The sequence below is a fragment of the Manis javanica genome, chromosome 2 (assembly GCF_040802235.1).
Source record: "Manis javanica isolate MJ-LG chromosome 2, MJ_LKY, whole genome shotgun sequence".
Taxonomy (NCBI): domain Eukaryota; kingdom Metazoa; phylum Chordata; class Mammalia; order Pholidota; family Manidae; genus Manis; species Manis javanica.
This window is the reverse complement of record NC_133157.1, coordinates 180,176,551-180,198,698: the sequence shown is the minus strand read 5'-3', so window position 1 is coordinate 180,198,698 and position 22,148 is coordinate 180,176,551. Positions and strand designations below refer to the sequence as shown.

Genomic DNA, 22,148 nt, shown 5'->3' with positions numbered 1-22,148 from the left:
ATCAGCTGTTGGGAGGCTGCAACTGTTCTGGGAGGATGCCTCCCCTCACACTGCTGTCACTGCCCAGCAGTGAATGTTTTTTTAGAAGATCTGCAGTGTGTAGGGAGAAAAGCAGGGTCAGGAAAATTAAACCCAAGTACATGGGAATTCAAAGAGGCCATGTAATTCATTATGCAAATAGTCAGGAGACATATAACACCTTGTAACGGAAGGGATTGGCCTAGAGTTTTGGGGACAACAGAACCAGCTGTATCGCCACCTCTAACTCATCTAGAATTGTGCTAGCAAAAAGACAGGCTCAGGACATTCTTCAGTTACTTGGAAAAGCCAACAGGGCTTTGTTTTCTTATTTTGGACACCTTTTCCCTGAAATACTTCCTTGGAATACCAAATAAATATAATAATACATGTTCTGCCCCTTTTACCATGTTTAATAATTGTATTGTCTGAAGACACTTGGCTATATTCTTTTATGGAACATCTGACAGCATGCTTTCCAAAGCTGGGACAGACTTAGGAGACAAAGATTCACATCATTGTCTACACATATTAACCATTATAGAGATAATAAGCAAGATATCTCACTTTGGAAAACAAAAAGAAAGTACCAAAGAACTATATAATGTGTCTTTTTTTAATTATCTTCTAATATGATTTGCATGCATGCAGAATCTTCTAAAGCCATGTATACATTCATCATGTACATCCACCTCCATTGTTTAGAGTCCACTGAAGCACACCTGGTATCACTTTTGACTTCTGGAGATTTTTAATTGTGCACTATCATTTTGCAGTCTATCACACAGCCATACTCATATGTGATATGTGGAATTTCTCCTTGTAGACACTGACCTTGACCTTTTTCTCTCTAAGGCAGATCAGAGAGACAACACAGCTAAAGTGAGGAAACCCAGTGGAGAACTGAATGAGCTGTAAATGAAATTCTCAAAACACCAACCTCTGGGTGATCTATACCTGGTATTTTATTAAAATTGGGGTGGGAGTGGAAGAAGAAGGAAACAAGCTCCAATTTTTTCTAATATTCATACAAACAGAACACACAACTAGGAACATTTTCTCTTGTATTCAGTCCTTCATGCAAATCTTCTATATGCTAATAGATTTTTTCAACTACTGGCACATGCCACCTCAGATTTCATCTTTTCTAGGGAAAAATCAAACCACTGAGTTAAGCCTGTTAAACTGGATAGCAACTAGAGCAACTAAGCGTTACTCCCCCTGGAACCGTGCTGCAAAGGCAACTTCAGTATCAAGTAGCTTATTCCTGTTTTTCTGCTGGAGGCCAGCGGGAGTCCAAGCACTCAGCAAGGGGGAAATCATACAATATGCCAGGATTCTGATGGCTAAAACAAAGCTGCAGGGGGAATAACCAGAGCAGCACTACAGGTAAAGGGAGTTTTGCCTTTCTGGGAATATTACAGGTTGGTCAGTCTGATGGTTACGTTTGCGGTGTGCTGGTCAATGTTTGACAAGCTTTTAGGTAGAAAACGCCAAGTTTAAAGCATTTGCAATTTCCCTGGTTATAAATACACCCAACAAAGGCTGATTTCAAACTACCCAAGTGACACCACTGGATGGGAAATTAAGAAGTGATTCCAAATAGTAACCTATTGTATAGTATTTCAGATACAATAGATGTAAATAACCTCAACATACAAATTATAGTAAAATACAGTGAAATAACTAGACTGTGGCAAATGCTAAGTATTACTTCTGTTTTTAATATAGATAATTTAATTGTGAGTTTAATCATTTCATTTTTAATAATGGTTGCATTTAACAACTGGCTCCCAAAATTCATGAAAATTTAAAGTTGGGCTCCAGTGAGCAGATACCATTCGTTTTAACACACCATTGCACTGTTGCTCTTCAGGGACATTAAAGATATTTTGAACAAACAATAAACCAAATAAATGAAGCTACTTAATCATCTGGATGAAACTATCTCCAGGGTTCCAAGGAAGCTGACCTCTTTGCTACCCACTTTACAAATACTCAAAGTTTTCAGGTCGTACCCGTAGTATTTATAGGAATACCATTAAATGATAATACCTAACATTTGCATGACGCATTACACCTTTCAAAGTACTGTAGTGTCTTAGGATACGGTGGGACAGTCTGACTGCATAGTGAATTTAAATAGATGGGTAATAGTATTTTAGTGCCTATTGGATGGAAAGAGAACCCAAGAGACAGAGGAATGGAGCTGGGAGCCAAGCAAGCCCGGAGGTGGTCAGCCGACCCAGTGTTCCAGGTTTCCTCTTGGAAATGGCTCCATAACAGCACAAGCAGGTATACAGTGTTGCCAGGATTTCCTCTCTCTCTCCTGCTTTCTAACTCTAACTTTAGAGATTTGACTAAAACCGGTTTCTCTGATGGGGAAAAAAACGGGTTGGACGGGATATGATCTAGGAATCTGTGAGAAAACTAAAATTATTAGAGTCATAACATTCTAATATGCCCGTACCTGACAGGACAGCTTTGTAATGCTTTTCTCCCCATCCATACATACCTGTTACTTGTGTAGTGCACACTTGTGTGTAGAGTCTACATAGATCTCCCTGCCAAAGGCTAAAACCACAGTAGTCGTGGCCGAGTGGTTAAGGCGATGGACTAGAAATCCATTGGGGTCTCCCCGCGCAGGTTCGAACCCTGCCGACTACGGAAAATGAAGAGTTTTGCAGCCGATACTTGCTTTCGTTTTGAACCGTTCTCGGCTATTCCTCAGCTTATATAAGGATTTCATGAACGGTTGGAATACAACATATACCCCAATGAGACCGAAAGATGAGTACTTGAGGGAGCAAAGGAGAGGTGCGAATATGGTTGCAACCTGGGCCCAGGACAGGGAGTGAGAACAAAACATTCCAATCTGGAATGAGGAAAGCGAAGCGTCGCGACATATCCCTGGAAAGAACGGAGCAAACTGCGGTCCCACACAAAGCCCCGAGCTGCCTTGTCTCGCGCACCCACAGCGTTCTTCTACGAGAGCACGTCAGCAGCCAAACCTCGCGCGCCCCTTCGCCGCCATAGACCGGCGCGCGCATGCGCGGGGGCGAGCGCAGGGAGCGTGAGCGCGGCAGGTCCTTGCGTTGCCCCTGGAAACCGTGCCGCGCTGCCTTGGCTGGAGTGGGGAAGAAAAACGTAACCATTCAAGATGGCGAAAGAGCTGGACGAGCTCTTGGATGAGGTCGAGTCCAAGTTTTGCAAACCAGACCCACTGGGCATGATCGAGCGGCCCAGGGGCTGCAGCGGCGGCGACATCCTCAGTAACGACCGGAACAGAGACAAGGCGAAAGAAAATCTCAGGTTAACGGGAGAGAAGGGTGGGCTGTTTCGGTGATGCCTGCTCCAGACCCTGAAGCCGCCTCTCCACCCGCGACCTCCCTATCCCCTCCCTGTCAGGACCCAGATCCGCAGCTCCCCAACCCTGGGGCACACCTCAACTCCCTGTCCGGGAGGATTCTGGCATCTCTTACCGAGGCCCAGCTCCGCCCCCGGGCAAACCCCGGGGAGCTGGTCCCGCCTCTGAGAGCCTTCGGCCTCCTCCGGTCTCCGACACAACGCCTAATGGAGGTGGGGAGAGAGGGGTGTAACTTAAGCGTCCTCTCCTGAACCCCAAGAGCGGTTATCATCCTGGGGGGTGCCCGCAAAAAGAATCTCAGCTTATTGCCTCAGGCCCCATTCCCCAGGCAGAGTGATCCTTAGGCCAATTGTTGGAGAAAACGATTACGTCCTATTCTGCATCATCATTAGCTGATATTTTTTAAGCTCAAAGAATTAGATGAGATTAAATTTATGACAAAAGGATTAATTGTGAGCACTGTCTGTAGTAGTCTAACCACTTTCCTTCTCCCCGTTGCCCCCAGGGCATCTCAGGCCTTCCAAATTGAAATTTGGGTAAATTTAAGCCTCTTGGTTTTTAAGCCGAAAAACTACCTTTCATATTTGTCAGTCTTTTTTCTTCCCTGTAATCATAAAATAATGGGGCTTCCTTCTTCCGTCTCATTTCTCTCTGACTCCCAAAAACTCAAAGTTATTTCCTTAGAATGAGTATTGTCCTTCAAAGTGATGATTTGGGAGCCTCTGAAGTGACTCTCTCTAGAACCTGTTGGAAATGTTTGTGGAATTACAGAGGCAGGCTTGGAACTACCCAAGAAAGTCATTCTTGTAATTTTTATGGCTGCATCTAGGATTTTTGTTTTGTTTTGGTGTGCATGTATGTGATTTCCCAGAAGTATTATCCAGCGCCATTGCTACCCAGTTTACCAGACTTAACCTCCAAAGATATGTTTCTGTATACAAGTTATACAGAAGATAAAACATTGAAAAGATTCTCAAATTTAGAAAACAAGTTCTAAAAATTAATTGAATACTGGGCAGCATCCTAGAAAATAAATGTAGATCCAACTAAAATGACTTTAAAGGGGCTAACGCTCATTTGTTTATTCAAATATCGCTCATTAATTTGTATTATTATCCTGCATGCTGGATGTCCTTATATACTCATTTCCAGCATATCTACAGTCCCTATCCCACAGCAGTGCTACCTTGCAATTTCTTTTGTTCTTCTTATTCATTCCTTTAGGGGGAAAATTTATCGATGAGCCTTCCCAGAGCCTGTCATTTTAGAACTAGCACGCAGAGGGGTGGGATGTCTTGGAGCAGACTGCTCAAAATGCAGAAGGCTGCTAATCTGGATCCTCTTCAAGCACCGGTGCTTTTATGCCTTGCTCTCAGTAGCTTGTTATTGTACTACTAAAATCGTTCCATAATGTTTCTACTCCATCCCACCTTACTACATCTGATTTTTCAGTAAAACATTTATAAAAGCTGTAGCTGACCAGTACTGTTGTCATTCATGTGTTAAAGTTTTCATTTGTTAATACAGTTTTAAATGTAAATATGCAAAATAAAGACCCTAGATCTAAACCAAACACCTACTTGGTATATAATGTCAAACATTAAAATTTTGTCATGAGCCAAAATTGATATTTAAAAGTTAGGAACCAATATATATTATGAATTATTAACAGAAGACTACCTGCTGATTATATAGCAATATAGCCTGTATCTCTTTTCCTTCTGAGAGTTGAAATACCAAAATTGTCTTTTAAAATGATAGCTCTACAAATAATAAAATAAATGACTGTGCTACATCTGGATACCAGGAACAAATGCTAATGTAAGTGGTCAAAACATATGCAGTTCATTGAAGTGTTCAAAATGATAGAGAAATGTGTGATTAGTTTAAAAAACTGATGTGGGTTGAACTGCAGTGGGAATAAAGTGGTTCATGATAATACAGATGGGAATATTTACCGATAATATAACCTCCTAGAAAATAGCTATAATAATGGCCAACATTTATTATTGAGTCCATTTGCTATGCTAAGAGCTGTATGTGTTATTTAATCTCCATAACCCTGTGAGGTGAATACTATTATCCCCATTTCACTGACCAAACCAAGACTTAGAAAAAGAGTTACTTGTTCAAGCTCATATTTCCAAGTTTACAGGACATTGTATATCTAGATTTAAGCTTTTATACTTAACCTTCCACATTTAATTGTGGGCTTCAAGTGTTTATATTTCTTTTATTTAGAATATACCTTTTATTTTTATAGAAATTTCATCTTAAGATTAGGATAAAAGAAGCATCAATAATTGGGGAAGGAACCTATAAATATTTATTAACCTTTGATTAAGATTATTGTCTTATAGCATCCAAAGACAAAAAAAAAGATGGATTATGCTGACCTTTAAAATTTTATGCATTCTCAATAAAACTATTGCATTCTTTTTTTTTTTTTCCATAGCAAAGCAAAGGCAAGTGTAGGCATCTTTAAATTGTGTGATCTAATAACAGACCAGAATCTTACATAAACTGATAGTTTGAGTCCCTAAAAGTACTAATTAGGTTGGTAAACTTTGAATGCATCTGATTCCTGAAATTGTAAAATTGCTTGAGAGGAGAATCCAAAGAACATGTCATGAATACCAAAGTAGGAGATATTTTCAAGAGAACTTCTTAGCAACCTGTTAAGATTCATAAAAGAAATTAAAGTAGTTGGTACCCAACAGTGTCAGATGCTTCTAAAAGATTAAAGAGTATTGTAACTGAAAAAAGCCATTAAATGTAGTAATTTGGGCCATAATGACTTTTGAGAGAAAAGTTTCACTATAATTGAGGAATATAGAGGCCAGAAATAGAATATTACACCTGGAAGAAGTTTTAAATACTTGTCTAGATTTCCCTTTAAAGAGAAAATATCTGAGGCTTAGAGAGGTTAAGTAATTTAAACTAGGTTAGTAGTTTTCAACAAATGAAAATTTTACCACCCAAGTGACATTTGGCAATGTCTTGACACTTCTGACTCACAAATGGGGAAGGGTGTGCTACTGGCATCTAGGGGGTCAAAGTCAGGGATGCTGTGAAACACCCGACAGTGCATAGCAGCCCGCTCTTGCTATAGTCCTGATGTTAAGAATTTTCTGAGTAAATAGGTTTCTCAAATTAGAGAGTTTGACAAAAAATCTGTCTTCTGAAACAAATGATGGTCCAATGAAGTTACAAAATCTATAACATAAACACTAAAAAGTTTAGCATCAGGTGTACAGATTGCCCTAGATTCAATTCCTGGCCCTCCCTCCCACTATTTTTGCGACCGTGAGTTTCTGAATTCCCAATTTTTCATCGGTCTAGTGAGTATTCATCTGAATCCTGTTTTTTCATCTATCTAGTGAGTATTCAGTAGATGTTAGCTCTGATGCAGTATCAGTTTGTATCAATAATCCTGTGATGGCTTCACCTGCAGCAGATAGAGCAGTAGTTGAGATACTCTATCCAGCAAATATTGCTTTGTTTTGGTACTGATCATTTGATTATCTTTGGCCTCTCTAGTAAAGAGATAAGTTGACTGACTTACAGTGGAACCCTCAAGGAAAAAATTAGACTCATGAAAATTGTCTTTATTTATAAATCTCAAGTTCTACTTTATATTGTACATGTTTTGTACTCATTTACTGATTGGTGTAATTTAGAAAAGTACATGTCCAAAAGTATAAGCTTTCTCTTGAATATAATGAATAGCTTTTAATGTCTTATTTTAAGTATGTAAAGTACGTACATGAATTTGTACCTGATAAACTGTATCTTTGTGTCAACAAACAGGCTATGTCCATGGAAGAAAAAAAAATTAATATCATATTTATCCTTCTGTAATCAACTCTAATAGACTTTTTTTAAACAAAACTTCTGATACTGACTGACTTCATCTGCACTTAAGCTTCAGCTGTTTTGTTTTGTTTTCAGATCAACAGAAACATATGAAAAAGAAGATGATCTTGATGGTCTTATTAATGAAATATTTGAAGAGCCCAACTTTGACAAAAAACCCTTTGTAAGTCAGACATAAATGTGGAGTTATTGTTTCATCTCAAAGTATGTTCAAAATAGCCTGAAAACATATAAATGCACAGGTATCTATAGTCCATTTAATCCTCAGAAAAAGTTAAAGAAATTATTCCTTTCAAAAATGTATATGCACTCCTATGTTTATCACAGCATTATGTACAATAGCCAAAATATGGAAGCAGCCTAAGTGTCCATCCAGATGAATGGATAAAGAAGGTGTGGTACCTGTACACAGTGGAGTATTACTCAGCCATGAATAAAGAAATCTTGCCATTTGCAACAACATAGATAGACCTAGAGGGTATTATGCTCAGTGAAATAAGTCAAAGTAAGACAAATACATATGCTTTCACTTATATGTAGAATCTTAAAAGCAAATAGACAAATCAATAGAAGAGCCTGATGGTTTCCATTTTGTTGGGGGAGATAAGGGGAGGGGTGAAAAAAAAGGTGAAGGGGTAAAGAGACATAGACATTCAGTTATAAAGTAAGTTAGTCATGGGGATGAAAGTACAGTGTAAGAAATACATTCAATAATATTGTAATATCTTTATATGTTGACATATGGCAAATACACTTATAGTGGTGAGCATTTAGTAATATTTGTAATTGTCAAATCACTATGTTACACACCTAAAATCAATATAATGTATATCAACTGTATTTCAATTAAATAAATTATTCCACTTAAAGTTGTAGTAGAAATAAAATATTAGAAACTGTGTTTTGCTATTCATTTCTCAGCAAGAAAGAGAAATTAGGAAAGCTGTTAGAGAAGTCAGCTCAGATGAAATTGGTTACTTGTATTTATTTGTAAAATAAGAATACTTCTAAAAGAATGAAAAACAACTATCATTATAGGAATGTGCTTCGTATCTCAGATGCAATGCCATTGCTGTTATCCCATTAACCAATCAGTAAATTGATAATATTTTAATTTTTTAAGTGCTATGGATCTATCAACTTGTAAAAAGCTCATAAAATAACAGAACAGCCACCTACATATATTTAACCACCCATACTGAACATATCTTAATGTTTTGCCATATTTAGTTATCTGGGCTTTTTTTTTTAAAGAAATAAAAATTAGCTTAAAAACTCTCCAAGACCTACTCTGCTGCCCTCCTTCCCTAGAGGTACCCACAATCATTTCCAGCCACACTTCACTTCTACTTTTTACTACATATGTATATGACCATGACCAGTTTTAACTAATGTGTAATAGCCCCTTGCATAACTCTTCCACAGCTTATTTATCTGCTGCCCTGCTGATGGGCATTTAGATTATGCTGAGCTATTTCTCTTAGCAACAGTGCTTCATCAGATATCTTCATATGTCTTCTTTTACCTATGTACAAAAGTTTCTCCAGGATTTATAAACCTAGGAGAGGAACTGGTACATCGTAAGATGTGCTCACCTTCAACTTTTCTACCCATTGCCACAGTGTCTTCCAGAGTGACTTATCATTTATATTCTTCTCACCAGCATTGTATGAGAATTTATATACTTTAATTTTTACCAGTTTAGTGAGTACAAAATATATTTTTTGAATTTAGAAGAAAGAGACCAAATGGACGTCAGAATCACAAGGACCACCAAAAAAATCTAAGAAATAAATGTAATACCAAAGAGGGTTTTTTTTAGGGTAGGGAATATTAAAGCAAGACAGTGGACTGAAAACCACTAGACAGTGGTGGTGGAAAGGACGTGAATATGGGCCATTAATGTTTTTGTCAGCCAAACTAAAAATCAATGGTAATAGATTTTTTTTCTCTAACATTTTTAATTCATCTGAGGTAAATTAATAAGCTGATGGTGGAAACATGTCAACACAATAGAGGTGGTGTTAAATACACATAACAAGAATGCATCATAAGTGGTAAATAGCTATGCTAATTTAATTAATAGAAGAGAAAATAAAGCTATATGTTTTTGTTATCAATGATCATCAGAGTAAGTCATTATTAAGTACTACAGGGTGCATATCTGTGTATGAGGCATGGTCTCTTCATTTCAAGACATTCCAGAAGGAAATACTTCTCTGGTTTTGCTTTAAGATAACACAAATTTGAAATAAAAGTAACTTATACCATCATGAATAATAAACTTGTATGTACTCACTCTGTATGTTGTTTTTATAGCTCTTATATCTAGTTTTCCAGCCTGCAAGGGAGAAAACAACCCAGATACACTTCTGGAGGAGAGCAGGGCAATGTAACACATTGGTGTGAATGGCCAGTCTGTGCCCACCTTGCCCTTAGAAGCCACATCATGTTTCAGAGAGTACTATCCCCTCCCCCGTGGCTCACCCAATCTGTTGTGTTTCTGAACTGCTCTAGACCCACAGAGGAAAGCCCACGACAACAACAAATGTCACAGTGTGCCAGCTTCAAGTCATAAGCATGAGCTGGGCTGGAACATGAAACGCTCCCAAAAACAGACTCACGCACTCTACAATTTTTCAGACATGCACCAAAAAATTTTTCCAGTTTAACATCAAATAAGGAAGCTCAGAGAAATAGTACAAGGAAATATTTCTGCCTCCATTAAATTTCCTCACATACTAGGTAAAATGAGGGCATGTCTCTGCATAGTTTAAATTGCCTTTTCTCCATCTCACTTCCTCTTCTTGGCGGTGGTCCTAGTGTATGGTTGGCTTATGTTGTTTGGTGTCATGTACCAGTTAACACTTAATAAATGCTTGCTAATAATGATGGTGTTAGGTAACCATATAGGAACTACTGTATGGTTGTATACATTTTCCTTGAATGTCTATTGGTTGATACCATTCCATTCGATCAAAATTAATATTCTTGAAGTTATCCAGGAGTTAGGTTAGCTTATTTTTAATTCAGGCATGTACCATTCACAGCCTTTAAAAATGAGTCTGAGGTTTTTTTTCTCCTCAATTGAATTTTTCCAGGATGAAGTTTTAAATAGCAGGTCTTTCATATTAAATCATTGGTCTCTAGTATTAACTGAAGAGTTATAAAGTGACTCCAAATCTTAGCATGGTAATACTGGCAGTATATCAGTTTACTAGACTAAAAGCAATAATTTACAAATTCCTCAGGGTGGTCTACTTCCCTTTTGCCTTTAAAAGGTTTTGATCATTGTTTTCATTTCAGAAGCTTTAAAAAAAGATACAAAGTTTTTTATTTAATATTTTTATAAAAAATACTATTGTTATAAAATAAAGAATATTACTTTTCATGTTAGAATTTCCTAAGTTACCTTGGACCTTTTCTTATTTTTTTAACAGAAATTAAAACCTAAATCTCCAGGTAACACATCTGTCAGAGCTTCCATTCAAGGCCTTGGTAAAAGGTAAGTTGAGATGCTTTGGTGAATGATACACACTACTAGCAAACACTGTGAATATAGTTGAGTAGATTTTGTTACCCTTTAAGTAACAGTGACATGTAACAATGAAGCCCTGAATGGCTTTTAGGAGAAAGACCAATAGCAATGTCTTCAATAGTGTTACAGGCTGGACCCCTTACTATAAAGGAACTTGAATGGCAGATAATTGCTATTGTAAATAATTTTCTGCCATGTGAAAAAAAAATTAGTGTGAACAGTTTCTCAAAATTTACATTCTGTTATATTCTTTGGTATTTACTTTGTCCCTTACATTTGGCAAACACATTTTTCTTTGACTTATTTTAACTCTAGTGTTCCAGAATGTACAGGTTATATCCAATAAAATAGTGATCCTGGAATAAGTATCTCTTCTTTGTAATAGTTGTCTTGCTTAGGCAAATACACAAATTGATTACAAGAAGTAGAGTCAATGAGACCAAATTACTTCTCATATTTCTTTTTGGGTGTCATTTTGTTTTCCTCCATCTGTAGCTGCAGCCCCGTGTACCTTGGTGGAAGTGCTGCTCCATGTGGGATTGGAACAAATACTTCACAGAGGTAGGATGTCAGAAACATACGTTCTTACTACATTTTTCCAAATTGATACCCTGTTGTTAAAATGTTGTTCTTATCAACTTGGCATCCATCTGTTCCATAATGAGAGGTGTATTTTATTAGCTGATCTAAGAACACTATACCGAAATACTTGTTATTCTCAGACAAGAGCTATTAGAAGCTAGGAGGGTGGGTGTATATTTTTCATTGTGTTGGTGCCCTTTTCTAAGCCCTCCTTGAAGTGCCTGGATCTCCAGACCCAGCTTGTTTTCTGCAGGACACCAGGGAAAGTGAGCTTCTTCTGCCTTGCCACTTTGCCCTTACAGGCAGTGGCATCCAGTGGATTAGACAAGGGAAGCAATGTGGCCATGCAGATGCATGATGTGCTACCCACAGTGACTTGGCCAAATAGCATGAGAAGCTGCAGGCCTTTGGTACCCAAAAAGTCCTCAAGCATAGTTGCTTGACTATACATATTTAAAAGCAGAAATCCTTCTTTCTTTGTCTCTTCCCACCCCTTCTTCCACTGACTATCTCACTCAGTACTCTGTCGGGGCAGTGTTATGGTCAGGAGACCACCTATGCCAAACCTATAGCAGCCTCAGACTCCTAGCATATTCCATTATCATCATCATCACTTGGGGAAGCAGACTGGTTTGAAGCAAACCTTTCTGTTGTCCTCATACTTTCGGTTCTGTTTTTGCAGAAACCAACTTACCTAGATTATTACATTTTTGTCTAGTCAAAACACATTTTCATTTTCCATTAATCTTTTAAGAAATGAAAGAGTACAATATATGATTGTTTATAGACCACATTTCAGGAGGGATAACTGTTATGTTCAGTAATAGAAGAGGGATCTAAAAAGACATTGTTGGAGAGTTGCAGTAGTGCTGTCCTCGATCCTAGGCAGCCTAGAAAGAAGGGCTGTAGTACCAAAGGGAAATCGGAAGTTGGAAGAAGCCTGTACCGGGACACCAGGCAGCAGACAGGTTAATAAAGGTCCAGTGGGGTGCTGCCTGCTCTAAGGGCTACAGTTAAGAACTGACAGCACTGGAACCTTCGTGTCTATACAGAGAATTAGAGACACAAATGCCCTTAGAGAAGAATACAGTCTAGTTACTATCAATCCTGACTTACCTGTGTCAAGTCAGTGGAACGTGTCTGTTATTTCCAGAATGCTGCACCTCAAATCCGGCCTTCTTTCATGCCACTCTTGAACTACAGCATCAGTTTCCCATTATCATCCACTTCACTCTTCTCTAGCTTCACCCACATAAAGCATTAAAGGACTGTACCCTTAACATATTAATTCAAGTGCATCTCCCCTGTTCAGAAGGAAGATGAGAGTGGCCATTTGTCTCACATTAATGCTAAACTCATTTGCTTACAAATTGTATTCTTTCTCTTCTTAGTCCTTTCACCTCTAGTTAAAGCATGGGTCAGATACTCCACTTCCACTGCAACACTTGTTTTCCTCTACCTTCCACTTACATTTTTCTGCTTCTAAGGAGTTTTACATTTATTCCCTGTCTGGAATAACTCTCCTTTCTACTTCATGTCCCCACTGTCGTATCTGCTTTATTCACATAGTACTGATACATTTTCTCATTCTATTTGAATGTGTTCATTTTATAATATTCACTGAATGCCCACCATGTGTTGTGCCTGTGTTAGATAATAGATACCAGGGGAGGGGGGGGCGGGGGCGGGAGATGAAACTGGCCAGTAAAGGAACTGATAAAGAAGCAAATAAATACACCCCAGGCACCAAGAGAAGGAGCTCTGATGACAGAATGCCTGCGTTCACATCTTTCACTCAACCACTTATAGGCTGCAAAGCCTTGAGAGAAGGGATGTTATCTTCTAAAACCTCGGTTTCTTCACCCATAAAATCTAAATGTACTTCCTTGAGATACTGTGAAGTTAAATAAAATTAAATAATACATTAAATTAAATATGGAGAAAAGCCACCTGGCTAATTAGGTACACTAGTTTGTAATTATTTCTGTATATTTTTTATGTGTTAATAGTGCCTTCTTTTTGTGTTATATTTCAGCAGCAGGAATCCTATATTCTGCTACCTGTTTCCCATTTTATCTCAGGAAATAATGTATCGGTGTACAGTGTATAAGTATTTATTTACAGGTGTCTTCTGATTTTAAAAATGGTCTTTAAGACAATACATTTAGGTTTACTTCCAAAGAGTAAATATTTCATTAAGATTTTCTTCTTTGTAATATTTTTTTTCTATATTTTGGTATCATTAATGTACGATCATATGAGCAACATTATGGTCACTAGACTTCCCCCTATTATCAAGTCCCCACCACATACCCCATTACAGTCACTGTCCATCAGCATAGTAAGATGCTATAGATTATGTAGTATTTTTACATGTACTTTGGTTTAGTTCTAGGATAGGAGAGTCTGTGCCTGGTGGAATTTCGGTAGACAAAAGAATAGCCCATGTTTATGGCTTGTGGGCCCTATCACATCATACTGATCCACAAGAGTGCCAGAGCCCATCAGATCCCATGCCTCCCTTCTGTACAGCTACAAGGAGAACACACATATCATTCACACATATACGCACAGATAAACACTTACATTCACAGATCTTCTCTTCCTCACTCGTTACAAAAATACCAGTCACCGACCACCCTTTTCCTGACACAAATCTGCACCCATCCAAGCATAAGCATATACATGTTCATGTGCATTTTATGTGTGAAGTACTTTATACTACCTACAGCATGTTTTTATGTATACATGTTGGCTCACCACAGGAAAAAAGCAAGATGGAAATAGAGCAAAAATTTCTTAGCCCATTTTATAAAATGAAAAAATTGAAGCACTGACATTAATTAACATTAAGCATTAATTAAACACCTAATTGCTAGGTCTTCAGTTTTGAATGAATACATTGTGGTGAACAAATAAATGGACACTTCCCTGCCTTCAATGCCTTTCAGTCTAGTGAGAAAAGAGACACTGAATACCACAAATAAGTATTTAATTTTCATGTGATTTATAATGTGAAGCAAAAATACAGAGTATTATAAGCATAAGTAATCAGCACCTCAACTAATATGAAGGTTTAGAGAAAGCTTCCCTAAGCAAATATTTAACCAGACTATGATATGAAAATTAGTCAGAGCTAAGCAAAAGGGGACCATTGAGCCAGAGGGCATACCATGTAGGTGATCCCTGATCTGGGAAGGACTGTTGGAAGAGCAAGAGCAGCCGGGAAGCTGGAACATAGTTTGCTGGGGAAAGAATGGCTCCCCCTGGGGCTAGGGAGGTAGTCTAGGGACATTTGGTTTGGGGTCCCATAGTCCTCTGGAGGATTTTAGGAAAAGCATTTCATATATGCAGTAGAAGCCATTTGTTGGGTTTTGTTTTGTTTTCTGTGGGGGTTTTTTTAGCAGATGGGGTGACATAATCATATTTGTGTTGCTAAAGAAAGTCATTTTGGCTGCTGAATGGAAAGTGGATTGGAAATTAGAGGGGCAAGGCAGGAGAGGATACAGACAGACCAGTCAGCAGGCAGTGGTTACAGTGGTCCCGGAAGGGGAAGATGATGGTAGCTGCGACCTGAGTTGTAGCAGTGGCTGTAGGAAAAAGGTGTCCCAACTGAGCGACTTAGAGTTGACAGGGTTCACTAATGAAATGGCTAAAGGAGGTAGCAGAGAATGTCGCCAAGAGTGACTCCCAAATAATGGGCCTTGCCTAAGGTCACTTAAATTGTTAGAAAGCAAGGCTCAAATGTGTAACTTGATTCCTGGTCCATTATGCCTTCTAAGATACCAATTTGCAGAATGCAATTTTACATGCAATGTATGTAAAAGGAAAGAATCGTAGGTAGCTGTTTTTGCTGTTGCAACTGTTTTTATTTTCCAGCTGTCCAAATAGCAAGACTCCCTAGTCCACTGGGTAGATCTGATAGGAGTTAACAGAGTGTGGGCAGAAGACTATATTGGGGTGCACTGGGGGCATTCTATCATTAAACATCTATAGATTCTACTTATTAGCTGGGCAAAAGAACAAAGCTGTTCTGACACTTTTATATTTGTGATGCCTCCACATTTTAGAGGAAGAACCTGACAGTTTATCTTTCATTGGAATCATGACTTTATTTTAGATAGGCTCTTTATTGTACATAGTTATGAAAGAGAAATATATTTAAGCCCTGAAAATAAGCACTGATGTACACTCCCAGGGCATAAAGGAAATTGAGTCTATTCTCCCTATCTTCCATGTTTTTGTTTGATTTCTGAGTAAAGCCCTAATGTGGGAGTAATGCTGAATGATTTTAAAGTGTAAAGATTTTAATCTTTCACCCAGTTTGTGGAGAGTTAAAAAAGAGTCGTAGCAGGAAGTAGCACTAATAAGGTATTGATAAAACCAAGACGTTATTTTCAAGCCAAAATGAATATTACTCTCCTAATTATTTTTCAAACTACTTGCAAGCCTGGATTATTCCATAGACCTGTACTAATTATGATCTAATAGAGTGAATTGTAACAGCAGAATGATTTCTTAGCTGCAAGTTAACTTTATTTTTCTCAAAGGACAGTGTTTGTAGGAAAATGTGGTAGTGTGAATAGATGTGAATAAACTACTAAATTTTAAATTAAATTAAAAAGCTGTATTTAACATTATGGTTGAGATTTTACACATACAAATGTCAGGAAATTCTAAGTTATTGTTCCCACAACAGCAATAATTCAGCCAAATTGCACATATGTATTAAGGCATTAAAGTTAACACTCTGTGCAATCATGTAATAAACTATATGTGCATAAGAAAGCAAGTTATGGCAGCTTGGGGAACCATCAGTTTGCATTTCCTGACTTGTACACTGAAAATCCAAGTTCAAATGTGTACAAATGTAATTGTGTTGAATTTCCTTTTGTACAAACACTAGTTCATAATTTGCTAACAGTTTGAAAGAAAATACAGAATTGCTTATGAAACTTGTATAGACTGAATATTTAGTTATTGTTAGGATTAATCACTTTAGAAATAGAAAGCATTTATTCTCAAAGAAACTTTCAGGCCAAAATATATTCGCAATTTTGAAGTTGCCATATCTGAATTTTATGGGGAAATAAATGAAAAAAAAAACAATCTAATGATGAATTTTATTATTTTTTAATTGCAGAAAAATTGAAAAAATAAAAACAAAATTGAAAAAAATAAATAGAAAGATAATAATCTCCTTCCCTGTCCTCCATTCCCATCCCTCCAGAGGCAACCAATGTTAGCTACATAGTATATTACCTTCTACATTGTTCTTTCATGTTCTTAAAACTTACAAACACCCATACAGGAATTTGGGGAGGGATGTTTTTACAAAAATAGGATCATGCTATATGCATTACTGTGCACCTTGCTTTGGACATCCCTCGAAGTCAGTAGGTAAATCTAATTAATCCCCTTTATCAGCAGCCTAATATGCCATAATGTACATATAAATTTCCCTTTTTGATAGTATCTAAATGGTACCCTGTTTTTTTGCCACTTTGACAATACTGCAGTAGAAATTCTTGACAAATATGTTTATATACTGGTGCTTTTATTTATGTATAATACATTCTCCAAAATGGCATTGCTAATGTAACAGCTAGGGATAATTTTAATTTTAGAATAATGCCAAAATTTTTCCCAGATTATAGCAATTCACACACCCCTAGAAATATTAAGAGTGCTAATTTTTGCTAACTTAATTACTTTAAAAATGTATTTCCTGGTTGCTTTAAATTTTATTTATTTATGCTATATTTTAACTTTTTAACACACACTCGGTGTCAGGCACTATTACAAGCACTTTACCAATATTAACTAATTAGGTCCTCAATAATTCTATGAGGTATATGTTATTTTTATCCCTATTTTTTTTTTGAGAGGGCATCTCTCATATTTATTGATCAAATGGTTGTTAACAACAATTAAATTCAGTATAGGGGGGTCAATGCTCAATGTACAATCATTAATCCATCTCAAGTCTAATTCTCGTCAGTCTCCAATCTTCTGAAGCATAACGAACAAGTTCTTACATGGTGAACGAATTCTTACATAGTGAATAAATTCTTACATGGTGAACAGTACAAGGGCATTCATCACAGAAATTTTCGGTTTTGATCACACATTATGACCTATAAACAATCAGGTCAAATATGAATATTAGTTTGATTTTTGTACTTGATTTATATGTGGATCCCACATTTCTCCCTTTATTATTATTATTATTTTTATTTTTAATAAAATGCTGAAGTGGTAGGTAGATGCAAGATAAAGGTAGAAAACATAGTTTAGTGCTGTAAGAGGGCAAATGTAGATGATCAGATGATCAGGTGTGTGCCTATGGACTAAGTATTAATCCAGGCTAGACAAGGGCAGCAAGACATCCACGGATGCAGAAGATTTCTCTCGAAGCAGGGGGTGTGAGGTTCTGAGCCTCACCTCTGTTGATCCCCAAATTCTCACCTGATGGCCCCCCTGCGACTGTGCCTGTCTTAGGTTGTTCCTCCCTTGAGGAATCTTACCCGTCTCTGGCTAACCAGTCATCTTCCAGGGCCATACAGGGAAATGTAAAGTTGGTAAGTGAGAGAAGCCATATTGTTTGCAAAGGTTAGCTTTTTACTTCTTTGCAGATTTATGCCCTGTGGCTTCTATGCCCAGCACTTGTCTCGAGGTATCTTTACCACCTGGAGGAATTATGATACTCAGTAAATTCAATATGAGGCACGAATTCTATTTAAGGGTTGTAATTAGGAAGGAAGAAGAAAGGCTATAGATGTAGCATATGGAAGGAAACATGGGAGGATTGATTATTTCTTTGACATATCTTCTTGTAGAGTACCTTAAGTATGTATAGGTTTTAAACTACTAACTAATTTGCACACACATATTAACATAATAGGAATACGGTGACATAAACAAAGCAAATCTATAATTACCATCCATCTCCAGTGAAGCCAAGAAAACCATTTAGGCACCCTAGGCATTTGTGAAAATTTGTCTATGATATGATGGATATTGTCCAACTGTACTTGAACAGTCTCAGAGAAATCAGACAAATTAAAGCAGCCCATTTCTGGGATCTGTTCACATCCCATATGTTCTTTTGACCGTAGATAGTCTATAGTCATGAGATTTTGGAGTGTTACACCTTGCACCCCTCCCACCTCCTGGTTGAGTTCCAACAGTACAGATCCGGTTAAATTCGTTGTCTCACTGTATGCACATGCCAGCCTAGACATCTCCCTCCTCATTCCTATGGCAAGTCCAGGAGATGGTGGGCTGGATGCAGCCACGACCGCAGCATCCCCCAGATCCCTGTGGAGGCTTTTTGATGATTATCCCCTGGCACAAGTCCTCCAAAGAGTGCTGATGCCGGAAGCTCCTCCTCATATCGTATCTTAGTTTATTTTCTGGGTATCCAAGCTAGGCCTTGATCTTCTGCATAGAAACAAACAGACCCTTTGCCCACACTTTGACATGCCCTCTATACCACTGTGCAGAACTCATTGGAGGTCAGCACACAGTAACTGCTTTTTTTTTTTTTTTATTAAGAGAAAGGAATATTATCAGAAAACAGTACCTCCATAGCTGATCATCTGACACCCTTTAAGTGATCAACATTAAGGATATTTAAAGCATGCATTGATCTTTGATTTACCAATAGTTTTATCCTATCAAGGAGTAATCCCCCTTTTCTTTCTTTCTTTCTTTTTTTTTTTTTAATTTTTAATCTATACTTACATGAAGAATACTATGTTTACTATGCTCTCCCCTATATCAGGTCCCCCCTAACAACCACATTACGGTTACTGTCCATCAGCTTAGCAAAATGTTGTAGAGTCACTACTTGTCCTCTCTGTGTTGTGCAGCCCACCCTCCCCTTTCTCCCTTCCCCCCATGCATGCTAATCTAATACCCCCCTTCTTCTCCCCCCCCTTATCCCTCCCTGCCCACCCATCCTCCCCAGTTCCTTTCCCTTTGGTACCTGTTAGTCCATTTTTGGGTTCTGTAATTCCGCTGCTGTTTTGTTCCTTCAGTTTTTCCTTTGTTCCTATACTCCTCAGATGAGTGAAATCATTTGGTATTTCTCTTTCTCCGCTTGGCTTATTTCACTGAGCATAATACTCTCCAGCTCCATCCATGTTGCTGCAAATGGTTGGATTTTTCCACTTCTTATGGCTGAGTAGTATTCCATTGTGTATATGTACCACATCTTCTTTATCCATTCATCTACCGATGGACATTTAGGTTGCTTCCAATTCTTGGCTATTGTAAATAGTGCTGCGATAAACATAGGGGTGCATCTGTCTTTCTCAAACTTGATTGCTGCGTTCTTAGGGTAAATTCCTAGGAGTGGAATTCCTGGGTCAAATGGTAGGTCTGTTTTGAGCATTTTGATGCACCTCCATACTGCTTTCCACAATGGTTGAACTAATTTACATTCCCACCAGCAGTGTAGGAGGGTTCCCCTTTCTCCACAGCCTCGCCAACATTTGTTGTTGTTTGTCTTTTGGATGGCAGCTATCCTTACTGGTGTGAGGTGATACCTCATTGTAGTTTTAATTTGCATTTCTCTGATAATTAGCCATGTGGAGCATCTTTTCATGTGTCTCTTGGCCATCTGTATTTCTTTTTTAGAGAACTGTCTGTTCAGTTCCTCTGCCCATTTTTTAATTGGGTTATTTGTTTTTTGTTTGTTGAGGCGTGTGAGCTCTTTATATATTCTGGACGTCAAGCCTTTATCGGATCTGTCATTTTCAAATATATTCTCCCATACTGTAGGGTTCCTTTTTGTTCTATTGATGGTGTCTTTTGCTGTACAGAAGCTTTTGAGCTTAATGTAGTCCCACTTGCTCATTTTTGCTGTTGTTTTCCTTGCCCGGGGAGATATGTTCAAGAAGAGGTCACTCATGTTTATGTCTAAGAGGTTTTTGCCTATGTTTTTTTCCAAGAGTTTAATGGTTTCGTGACTTCCATTCAGGTCTTTGATCCATTTTCAGTTTACCTTTGTATATGGGGTTAGACAATGGTCCAGTTTCATTCTCCTACATGTAGCTGTCCAGTTTTGCCAGCACCATCTGTTGAAGAGACTGTCATTTTGCCATTGTATGTCCATGGCTCCTTTATCAAATATTAATTGACCATATTTGTTTGGGTTAATTTCTGGAGTCTCTAATCTGTTCCACTGGTCTGTGTCTCTGTTCTTGTGCCAGTACCAAATTGTCTTGATTACTATGGCTTTGTAGTATAGCTTGAAGTTGGGGAGTGAGATGCCCCCTACTTTATTCTTCTTTTTCAGGATTGCTTTGGCTATTCGGGGTCTTTGGTGTTTCCATATGAATTTTTGAATTATTTGTTCCAATTCATTGAAGAATGTTGCTGGTAATTTGAGAGGGATTGCATCAAATCTGTATATTGCTTTGGGCAGGATGGCCATTTTGACGATATTAATTCTACTTAGCCATGAGCATGGGATGAGTTTCGATTTATTAGTGTTCCCTTTGATTTCTCTTAAGAGTGACTTGTAGTTTTCAGAGTATAAGTCTTTCACTTCTTTGGTTAGGTTTATTCCTAGGTATTTTATTCTTTTTGATGCAATGGTGAATGGAATTGTTTTCCTGATTTCTCTTCCTATTGATTCATTGTTAGTGTATAGGAGAGCTACAGATTTCTGTGTGTTAATTTTGTATCCTGCAACTTTGCTGTGTTCCGATATCAGTTCTAGTAGTTTTGGAGTGGAGTCTTTAGGGTTTTTTATGTACAGTATCATATCATCTGCAAATAGTGACAGTTTAACTTCTTCTTTACCAATCTGGATTCCTTGTATTTCTTTGTTTTGTCTGATTGCCATGGCTAGGACCTCCAGTACTATGTTAAATAACAGTGGGGAGAGTGGGTATCCCTGTCTGGTTCCCGATCTCAGAGGAAATGCTTTCAGGTTCTCGCTGTTCAGTATAATGCTGGCTGTGGGTTTATCATATATGGCCTTTATTATGTTGAGGTACTTGCCCTCTATTCCCATTTTGCTGAGAGTTTTTATCATGAATGGATGTTGAATTTTGTCAAATACTTTTTCAGCATCTATGGAGATGATCATGTGGTTTTTGTCTTTCTTTTTGTTGATGTGGTGGATGATGTTGATGGATTTTCGAATGTTGTACCATCCTTGCATCCCTGGGATGAACCCCACTTGGTCATGGTGTATGATCCTTTTGATATACTGTTGAATTCTGTTTGCTAATATTTTATTGAGTATTTTTGCATCTACATTCATCAGGGATATTGGTCTGTAATTTTCTTTTTTGGTGGGGTCTTTGCCTGGTTTTGGTATTAAGGTGATGTTGGCTTCATAGAATGAGTTTGGAAGTATTCTCTCTTCTTCTATTTTGTGGAACACTTTAAGGAGAATGGGTATTATGTCTTCTCTGTGTGTCTGATAAAATTCCAAGGTAAATCCGTCTGGCCCCAGGGTTTTGTTCTTGGGTAGTTTTTTAATTACTGTTTCAATTTCTTTGCTCGTAATTGGTTTGTTTAACTTTTGTGTTTCTTCCTTGGTCAGTCTTGGGAGGTTGTATTTTTCTAGGAAGTTGTCCATTTCTTCTAGGTTTTCCAGCTTGTTGGCATATAGGTTTTCATAGTAGTCTTTAATAATTCTTTGTATTTCTGTGGGGTCTGTCATAATTTTTCCATTCTCATTTCTGATTATGTTGATTTGTGTTGATTCTCTTTTTCTCTTAATAAGTTGGGCTAGAGGCTTATCTA

The 22,148-nt window shown here is 37.8% G+C and overlaps 1 protein-coding gene and 1 non-coding gene across 2 annotated transcripts in view; both read left to right on the top strand.

The window, feature by feature from the left end:
• Window positions 1–2,603: 2,603 nt before the first annotated feature.
• On the top strand, window positions 2,604–2,685 carry TRNAS-AGA (transfer RNA serine (anticodon AGA)). Its single transcript has one exon. It is a non-coding gene; the product is annotated as a tRNA-Ser (tRNA).
• Window positions 2,686–3,088: 403 nt separating this feature from the next.
• Window positions 3,089–22,148, top strand: part of CFAP418 (cilia and flagella associated protein 418) — a 30,943-nt gene continuing 11,883 nt past the window's right edge. Inside the window, exons 1-4 of the mRNA XM_036995743.2 lie at window positions 3,089–3,330; window positions 7,337–7,424; window positions 10,702–10,766; window positions 11,295–11,360. Of these exons, the coding sequence (XP_036851638.1) occupies window positions 3,179–3,330; window positions 7,337–7,424; window positions 10,702–10,766; window positions 11,295–11,360 (371 nt within the window). The 5' untranslated portion in view covers window positions 3,089–3,178. The remainder of the gene's footprint in view (window positions 3,331–7,336; window positions 7,425–10,701; window positions 10,767–11,294; window positions 11,361–22,148) is intronic.